The sequence below is a fragment of the Tachysurus fulvidraco genome, chromosome 1 (assembly GCF_022655615.1).
Source record: "Tachysurus fulvidraco isolate hzauxx_2018 chromosome 1, HZAU_PFXX_2.0, whole genome shotgun sequence".
In the NCBI taxonomy this organism is placed as follows: Eukaryota; Metazoa; Chordata; class Actinopteri; order Siluriformes; family Bagridae; genus Tachysurus; species Tachysurus fulvidraco.
The window spans coordinates 17189870-17199869 of record NC_062518.1 but is presented as its reverse complement, the minus strand read 5'-3'; the positions used below and the strand labels follow the sequence as shown (position 1 = coordinate 17199869).

General features: G+C 43.1%; 1 protein-coding gene across 3 annotated transcripts in view; it reads left to right on the top strand.

Moving 5' to 3' along the window:
• LOC113649228 (low-density lipoprotein receptor-related protein 1B-like) overlaps positions 1-10000 on the top strand; it is a 176857-nt gene that overhangs the window by 141766 nt on the left and 25091 nt on the right. For all 3 annotated transcript variants that reach the window (XM_047820298.1, XM_047820295.1, XM_047820293.1), the window contains 13 exons: positions 1-77; positions 459-646; positions 2072-2255; positions 2497-2582; positions 3286-3408; positions 4451-4632; positions 5489-5688; positions 8264-8452; positions 8763-8911; positions 9072-9165; positions 9342-9458; positions 9579-9698; positions 9838-9957. The exon at positions 1-77 is cut by the window's left edge and continues 64 nt beyond it. In XM_047820298.1, coding sequence (XP_047676254.1) covers positions 1-77; positions 459-646; positions 2072-2255; positions 2497-2582; positions 3286-3408; positions 4451-4632; positions 5489-5688; positions 8264-8452; positions 8763-8911; positions 9072-9165; positions 9342-9458; positions 9579-9698; positions 9838-9957 — 1829 coding nt within the window. The remainder of the gene's footprint in view (positions 78-458; positions 647-2071; positions 2256-2496; positions 2583-3285; positions 3409-4450; positions 4633-5488; positions 5689-8263; positions 8453-8762; positions 8912-9071; positions 9166-9341; positions 9459-9578; positions 9699-9837; positions 9958-10000) is intronic.

Here is a 10000-nt window from a genome sequence, read left to right as displayed (position 1 = left end):
GTGGGAGTGTGATGGTTTCCCAGACTGTCTCGACCAATCAGACGAAGCGCCATTGAACCCGAAGTGTTCAGCTGCAGGCAAGACTTTAACACCGGCGAGTGTGTTTGATTGACAGCATGCCAGGCCTTATGGGAAATGTAGTAGCTTCTGTTTGTCCTGCAGGAAGTCACGAAGGGAAGCGACTAAAGATACTAAAGCGGGTTTATTTTTTTTAAATCTACACAATTCTTATGTTGAGTAATATTACAGCTGGAACATAAAATCAGCCACTGAACTCCATTTGTCTGTTACAGCTTCATCAGAATACTACATCAATCATAATAATAATAATAATAATAATAATAATAATAATAATAATAATAATAATTACACAATATAACTTTTGTCATCTGTCTGTTATTCATAGCATTATTATATGTGAAATAATGTGAGCCTCCATCTGTCCTGATGTGTTTTAGAAAGTTTGTGCAACGGCTCATTCTTCATGTGCGCTAATGGCCGCTGTGTCCCGCTGCCGAGTGTGTGCAATCTCCATGACGACTGCGGTGACCAATCAGACGAGAGCAACTGCAACGTGAACGAGTGTTTGAACCGGAGAGTCAGTCAGTGCACGCAGGACTGTCAGGACCTGCCTGTGGGTTACAAGGTGTGTGTTTGTGTATGTGTGTGTGTATTAGATGTAGCATACAGCTATAAGTACTAGGATGATAAACCTTCATCATGTATTGACTCTTGAAAGAATAACTGATGACGAAGCATTTTTATATATGTAACAGGAAGCTGAACTCCTGACAGGTACGAGGTGTTAAGGAGACACCAGTGAGCACACAAGTTCTGTACCGCACACTTACCCAGTTCACAGACAGAGAGAGGGTTGTGTGTGTGTGTGTGTGTGTGTGTGTGTGTGTGTGTGTGTGTGTGTGTGTGTGTGTGTGTGTGTGTGTTTGTAGTTGATGAGTAATGTTTTCTCTGCGCTGCAGCAGAGAACAGATCTCCACTCGTCTGTAAACGTGCTTCAGACAAGTGTGTTCTGTGCATCAGCCATATTCCTGACACCATCACTGACGGTAAAGCAGAGAGAGGAGCAGTGCTGTCAGGAAATAGCACACCATCTGACAATCACACACACACACACACACACATACACACACACACAGAGGAAGGCTTGGCAGGTAGGACAGGTTTGGCACGTGTTACAGTAAAGTGCTGCTGCGATGTGACATTTCTGGCAGGAAAACACAGCACCTCGCTCCGTCAGCTCCACATCATCACTTACATTCAGACCTACACCAGTTCACACCAGTGCTGAGAGGAATTAGAACAGGAACTTTAACCTCTTCACAATACAGAGCAGGATGAGACATTTAGTCCTGGTTACATTCAACGTCACCTGGTCACTGTATCTCTAGCTGCACGTCTGTAGCTCCACGTCTGTAGCTGCACGTCTGTAGCTGCACGTCTGTAGCTGCACGTCTGTAGCTGTACGTCTGTTTCACTTGATTTCTTTTCTCTGCTTTGATTTGATGTTAACTTTCCTGTTTACACACTGCACAGTCATTCTGTCAGCTCCTGCTGCTCCCTCTAACATACACATTCAATCACTTACAGCTAATACACACACACACACACACACACACACACACACACACACAATAAGTCGTCCCCACCAGTGTGATGTATAAACAACTAAAGAGCTAAAATAAGTGACTTAAGGATCTTAGTCCATTTGCTGTGTGAATCAAAGCCAAATGAATACTTTTGGCTCGTTTGCTGTTTCCGTCGTTTTGATGTCTTACTAACCAGAATGGAAATAACCAAAGAGAAATAAACGAATGCTTAGACAGTTGTATAAATCTATAAAACGTCACCTCCTTTTTGTAATGTGATCTAAATCTCTAGAACACACAGCATTTCATGACACATTTTGATTCACATCCTGCGGTGAGTTGATTCAGAGTCGGATCAGTTTCTCACTTGGAGTGTGAAAGCTGGAGATCTGTTCAGATACGACACACACTGAGCCAATGAGCAGTTAAAGGAGGAATGTTCCTATTGTGTGTGTGTACTGCAGTGTGTGTGCTGGCCTGGTTTCCGTTTGAAGACAGATGGACGGACATGTGTGGACGTTAACGAGTGTGTGAGTGGATTCCCGTGCAGCCAGCAGTGCATCAACACGTATGGGTCATACAAGTGTGTGTGTGCGGACGGATACAAACCTCTGGAGACGGACACACACAGCTGCAGAGCTGCCTCGGGTACTGATGCGCACACACACACACACACACACACACACACACACACACACACACACACACATACACACAGGGTTATGTACAGAGTTACAGACATCTGTACATAGAGTTTAAATCGTTACTAATGACTCCAGACTTTAGGTCTGTTAGCAACAGACCTATTGTTAGCAACATTAGCATTGAAGCTGTAGATGCTTTTATCTCCCAGTGAACTTTCACCTCTTCTCTTGTGGTCCCTGTTTAGAAGAAGAGCCCTTTCTGATTCTGGCCGATCATCACGAGATCAGACGCATCAGTGTGGACGGCTCCAACTACACACTGCTAAAGCAGGTAACGACACCGACATGCAGTAAAAGTGACTTGTTCTCTAAAGCACATGATTTGAGTGAGACCCTGAAATAGACCTCTCCTCTTTTATCAGTTATGAGTCAGACTAGGCTCTTTACACTGTGTGTGTGTGTGTGTGTGTGTGTGTGTGTGTGTGTGTGTGTGTGTGTGTGTGTGTCTGTGTCTGTGTCTGTGTCTGTGTGTGTGATGGATTAATGAGTGGATTATTTTAGCTTGTGACTGATGATAGAGTTAAACAGGAATGTAGCGTGACATCATCACTGATAATGAGCTTCTGATTAGATATAGGATCATTACTGACATTTTATCTGTGATTTATAACTGATTCATCTCTCTCTCTCTCTCTCTCTCTCTGTCTCTCTCTCTCTCTGTCTCTCTCTCTCTTTTTCTCTCTCTCTCTCTTCTCTCTCTCTCCCTTTCTCTCTCTTTCTCTGTCTCTCTCTCTCTGTCACTCTGTCTCTTTCTTTCTCTTTCTCTGTCTCTTTCTCTGTCTCCCCCCCTTTCTCTGTCTCTCTCTCACTGTATCTCTCTCCCCCCCCCCTCTCTCCCTTTCTCTCTCTTTCTCTTTCTCTGTCTCTCTCTCTTTCTCTCCCCCCTCTCCCCCCCTTTCTCTCTCTCTCTCTCTCTCTCTCTCTCTCTCTCTCTCTCTCTCTCTCTCTCTGTCCCCCCCCCCCTCTCTCTGCAGGGTCTCAGTAATGTTCTCTCGTTGGACTTTGACTACAGAAGAGATTTGATGTTCTGGATTGACAGCAGTCGCCCAAGTGGGCGCAGGATCAACAGGATGCGCATTAATGGGAGCGATCTCAAGGTATACAGTGTGTGTGTGAGTGTGTGTGTGTGTGTGTGGGTGAGTGTGTGTGTGTGTGTGTGTGTGTGTGTGTGTGTGTGTGTGTGTGTGTGAGAGAGAGAGAGAGAGAGAGAGAGAGAGTGTGTGTGTGTGAGTGTGTGTGTGTGAGAGAGAGAGATTCAATTCAATTCAAGTTTATTTGTATAGCGCTTTTTACAATAGACATTGTCTCAAAGCAGCTTTACAGAACATAAACACAGAGCAGAAGGTAAACATAATTAATGATGTGTGTGTGTGTGTGTGTGTGTGTGTGTGTGTGTGTGTGTGTGTGTGTGTGTGTGTGTGTGTCTCCTCAGTCTGGTATATTTTTATCATTACATTGTCCTGCATAATGAACATTGACATTTGATGTGTAATGTTCAGTTTGACGCTGACAGACGAGACACACACAGTTTCAGGAGAAGAGTTGCAGATGTGTTACATCAGATAGCATAAAGTTTACAAATTGCCTGTGGGATGTGAAGTGTTTTGTGCAATGAACACACACTGAAGTGTTTTGTGCAATGAACACACACTGAAGTGTTTTGTGCAATGAACACACACTGAAGTGTTTTGTGTAATGAACACACACTGAAGTGTTTTGTGTAATGAACACACATTGTTCTCAGCATAAAGACACAACGTCTCTGTCTCCATGGGGCAAGAGTCTAAATAACAACATTAATGAGTCTCTGTCTGAGTTAAAGACAACTTACAGATTTATCAAACTTCACTCATAGCCTACATAACTAAACATAAACTCCTCCCACTTCATCATAAATAAACTCCTCCCACTTCATCATAATTAAACCCCTCCCCTTTTACCACAAGTAAACCCCTCCCACTTTGTCATTATAAAACTCCTCCCACCTCATCATTATTAAACTCCTCCCACTTTGTCATTATTAAACTCCTCCCACCTCATCATTATTAAACTCCTCCCACTTAATCATAGTTAAACTCTATGGAGGCTAAAGAAAATAACCCAGTTGTGTTCATGTAGTTTTGTTCTTTACATCTGCAGGTGATCTACAGGACCTCGGTGCCGAACGCCCTGGCAGTCGACTGGATCGGTAAAAACCTGTACTGGTGTGATGCTGAAAGAAAAACCCTTGAGGTAGCGAAGGCTAACGGACTTTACCCCACCGTCCTGATCAACTCTGGCCTTCAGAATCCTTCCTCTCTCACACTGGACCCTTTAACTGGGTAATAAAAAAAATCAACACTCATCACAGAGCCGAGTGTGACGTCACTGTATACGTGTCACGTTACACAACGACGTTAGTGCAGCAGCGACAAACACAAACACAACAACAACAATGGTGGATGTTACTTTACTTTTAATGCTCATGGCTTTGTGAACCTACATTAACATCCAAACGCAGCGAATCCGACGTGTACGTGCAGCTCCGTGTAATCTGTATAAACGGAGGTTGTGATTGAGAAAGTACTTAACATTATTTTATCATTAACACAGAAAAAAGTTAGCCTTAGCGTGTAGCTACCTACTATCATGTGTGCTGATAACTGATCATATTGTGGTAAAGTAAAAGTGTATTAAACATTAGTATACTTAAGGTACATTATCAAAGGCGCTAACATTAGCCCCGCCCACAGCCCCGGTTCAGAGCCGGTGCTTTGGCTGTCGAAACAGAAAGAACTGGTTCTAAATTAGGCTCCGAACCTGCACTCAAACTGCCTCCGGGGTAAAGGGGGCATCGGAGTCACAGTTTGGAGTCCTGTTTCTAACTATTTCCTGTTTTTAATAAATACAGTTTACTGAAACTGCATCTTTCTCTACTCACTATTTCTGCCAAGCAGGAAAAGGGAAAATGGGACAGAAGAACAAAAAGAGTTAGAACAATACAGCCGTGATATCGTGTGGCTCTTTTCTGTCCTCTCTGATCACAGTAAAGTTCTGACATCATTGATCTTGCGTTCGGTTTGATTTCTCTCTAAAGCAAGTGTTTCAGTAGAGAAAAGTAATGAGAGGAGATGAAGCTTGGAGCTAAATAAACTGTGTGTGAGACACCGATGTAGACCTGTTTATTCTTTATTACAGATATGTTTTTTGGATCGACTGCTGTGAGCATCCACACATCGGACGGATGGGAATGGACGGCAGCGACCCGCGAGCGATTCTCAGTACAGACACACACACTCCATCTGCGCTCACTATCGACTACGTCAACAGCAGGATCTACTGGGCAGACGGGAACCATATCCTGTTCTCAGACATGGACGGCTCGAAGACACACAGAGGTTCGAAACAGCTGTCGGGTTAAACGATGATAAGTATGATGATGACTGCAGTGAAATGAAGGGTGACATTTTCTGACAGACACGAATATGTCATGCAGATATGTCATGCAGATATGTCATGCAGATATGTCATGTGGATGTCCAGCTTCAGGAGTCTGGAAATAAAAGAGCAAGAACAAACTACACCTACAACAAAGTACACAACAAAGTGCACAGCAAAGTACAGAGCAAAGTACACAACAAAGTACACAGCAAAGTACACAACAAAGTTCTCAGCAAAGTACACAACAAAGCACACAACAAAGTGCACAGCAAAGTACACAGCAAGGTACACAGCAAAGTACACAGCAAAGTGCACAGAAAAGTACACAACAAAGTGCACAGCAAAGTACACAGCAAAGTGCACAGCAAAGTACACAGCAAAGTACACAACAAAGTACACAGCAAAGTACACAGCAAAGTACACAACAAAGTACACAGCAAAGTATTTCAATTCAATTCAATTCAAGTTTATTTGTATAGCGCTTTTTACAATAGACATTGTCTCAAAGCAGCTTTACAGAACATAAACATAGAGCAGAAGGAAGACATAATTAATGATAAAGGAATTAACAAATAATAAAAGAAATAAGAATTAACAGAATAAAAATTCTAGATTATTATTAGATGTATATAGTTCACAGTGTGTATGTATTTATTCCCCTATGAGTAAGTCTGAGGTGACTCAGGCAGCAGTGGCAAGGAAAAACTCCCTTAAATTGGTAAAGGAAGAAACCTTGAGAGGAACCGGACTCAAGGGGGAACCCATCCTCATATGGGTGACACTGGGGGTGTGATTGTAATATACAGTCAGATAAATGTTGTATTGGTGTAAGGATCATGGACTTCGGATCTCCTTAGTATCACAGAGTCTAACTGGAGATGTCTCAGGATTCTTAGAGTCGGCCTCGGCTCAGTGGACGTCCAAAGGCTTCGTCCCACAGAGGACGTTGGGAGCTGGTACAGTGTCTGGATGCCTCGGGATGGGTACAAAGAGAGAAGCAGTGGAAAGGGATTAACATATCTGCTGTTCATAAAAATGTGCCGGTCTTATGTACTGGTGCATGATATTATGGGATGTATTATGTGTACGCCTGACTAAAGAGATGAGTTTTTAATCTACATTTAAACTGGGAAAGTGTGTCTGCGCCCCGAACACTATCAGGAAGACTATTCCAAAGTTTGGGAGCTAAATACGAAAACGCTCTACCACCTTTAGTAGACTTAGATATTCTGGGAACTACCAGAAGCCTTTTTTTCATGGTATTCACAACAAAGTACACAGCAAGGTACACAACAAAGTACACAACAAAGTGCACAGCAAAGTACACAACAAAGTGCACAGAAAAGTACACAACAAAGTGCACAGAAAAGTACACAGCAAAGTACACAAAAAAGTGCACAGCAAAGTACACAACAAAGTACACAAAAAAGTGCACAGCAAAGTACACAACAAAGTGCACAGCAAAGTACACAACAAAGTGCACAACAAAGTACACGGCAAAGTGCACAGCAAAGTACACAACAAAGTGCACAGCAAAGTACACAAAAAAGTGCACAGCAAAGTACACAACAAAGTGCACAGCAAAGTACACAACAAAGTGCACAACAAAGTACACGGCAAAGTGCACAGCAAAGTACACAACAAAGTGCACAGAAAAGTACACAGCAAAGTACACAAAAAAGTGCACAGCAAAGTACACAACAAAGTACACAAAAAAGTGCACAGCAAAGTACACAACAAAGTGCACAGCAAAGTACACAACAAAGTGCACAACAAAGTGCACAGCAAAGTACACAACAAAGTGCACAGCAAAGTACACAACAAAGTACACAGCAAAGTACACAACAAAGTACACAACAAAGTACACAGCAAAGTGCACAGAGGAAAAGTAAAACTCTGTAGAGAATTAGATATCTGTACACACTCACCAAGACCCCAGCAGAAGGCACAGGCTGGTGTTGCCATAGCTACAGTAGCTCTTCGACAGTAAATGTAACTTTAAATGGACAAAAAAAAGGTTAAATTGTCATGCTTTAATAAATAATGTGTGTAATCTCGGCTTAGTTGCTGTGCTAAAAAAAATGGCACAATTCAGAATAAATAGTCGACTTTGCTGCAGCGAAGTTAATTAGCAGACGAACAGATTTACTGAATTCATTATTCGACTTTAGCCTATAAACATTTTGTGATGTCTTAAATCAGACTCTTAACTGAACAAATCTAACACTAAACACAATAAATATACAGTAGATGCTGAAAATGAGGAACCAAACAGAGTTTTAATGAAAACAGGAAACGTTGACCATATAAGGAAACCTCAGACACAGAATTACAGTAGTGAGGAGGTGACACTTAGGAGACTGGATAGTAATGCGAGTGAGGTTTCAAACTCCACTGAGGTTTGTTCCACAGCCAGAGAGAAGGAGGAAGTAAGAGAGAAGGATATAGTATTCGTGCATGCGTGGGTTTTGCTGAGTGAGCTGGCGGTGTTCCAACGTGGCCACTAATTGATTCCGTCTCATCTCGTTAAAGTGCCTAACAGGGACATGGGCGAGGTGACGAGTCTCACCCTGTTTGAGGATTTTCTCTACTGGAGTGATCAAAAGAGAAGAACGCTGAATCGAGCTCATAAAACCTCTGGAGAGAGGCATGTGGAACTGCTCAGCTCCTGGCAAACCATCCGGGACATTAAAATTTATCATCCTCTGCGCCAACCAGACGGTAAAAACACTCGGAGGCTATTTAGCTCATTTATATATTTATTTGGCTTTTATGATGAGGTCACAGTATGTGTTTATTATTCCATGACTTATCGATGACTGTAGAATAGATGTATACATATTCATTGGTTATGTCATGAGTTATGTTATGTTATCAGGAAAAGTCAAGAATGAAATGTCCAGTGTGTCTAACAATTGATGGAAGGGTATAGATACTGTTTTAGCTTGTGTGTGTGTGTGTGTGTGTGTGTGTGTGTGTGTGTGTGTGTGTGTGTGTGTGTGTGTGTGTGTTTGTGTGTGTGTGTGTGTAGTTGTGAAACATCAATGTCAGGTGAATAACGGAGGCTGCAGTCACCTGTGTCTGTTGTCTCCGGGCGGAGCCTATCGATGTGCATGCCCCACCCACTTTTACCTGGCCAATGACAGCAAGACCTGCCTTTCTAACTGCACCTCCAGCCAGGTGACGCGCCTCAATGTTATTACACTCATTCATAACAGAACATCATTTAAGTAGCAATTATGTAACTTTCTGTACTCTGTGTGTGTGTGTGTGTGTGTGTGTGTGTGTGTGTGTGTGTGTGTGTGTGTGTGTGTGTGTGTGTGTGTGTGTGCGTGTGCAGTTTCGATGTGGTACAGATGAGTGTATTCCGTTCTGGTGGAGGTGTGACACGGTGGATGACTGTGGTGACGGATCAGATGAACCTGCAGACTGTCGTATGTCTCACTAATGAAACACTCCACACTTATGAGTGTTATTGTCCACATGTTTATATTGAACTGTCTGTCCTTCATCTCTCTCTCTCTCTCTCTCTCTCTCTCTCTCTCTCTCTCTCTCTTTCACACTCTACATCTTTTATTTCTTTGTTTCTCTCCTTCCCCTGCAACCCCAGCGGAGTTTAAGTGTCAGCCGGGTCGCTTCCAGTGCGGCTCGGGTCTCTGCGCTCTTCCTCCTTTCATCTGCGATGGAGAGAACGATTGTGGCGATAATTCCGATGAAGCCAACTGTGGTGAGGGATACTGAGAGGAAGAGGAGTACAGTGAGCAATATAAAACAGTCTGGAAGGCTAAATGCTCTCTCTCTCTCTCTCTCTCTCTCTCTCTCTCTCTCTCTCTCTCTCTCCCTCCAGAATCATATATCTGTCTATCCGGACAGTTTAAATGCACCAGGACCCATAAGTGTATCCCAGTGAACCTGCGCTGTAACGGACAGGATGACTGTGGAGACGGAGAGGATGAACACGACTGTCGTGAGTATTTTACAGTGTAAATTTGATAAATTCCCAGCAGCTGATTTGCTAATAGATAAGGGTGTGTGTGTGTGTGTGTGTGTGTGTGTGTGTGTGTGTGTGTGTGTGTGTGTGTGTGTGTGTGTGTGTGCTGCTCCAGCTGAAAACACATGCTCTCCAGCACACTTCCAGTGTAAGACCACCATGCACTGCATCTCCCAGCTGTGGGTGTGTGACGAGGACCCGGACTGTGCCGACGGGTCTGACGAGGCTGACTGTGGTAAGCCACGCCCACTTTCACACAATTACTTAATGTTTCACGA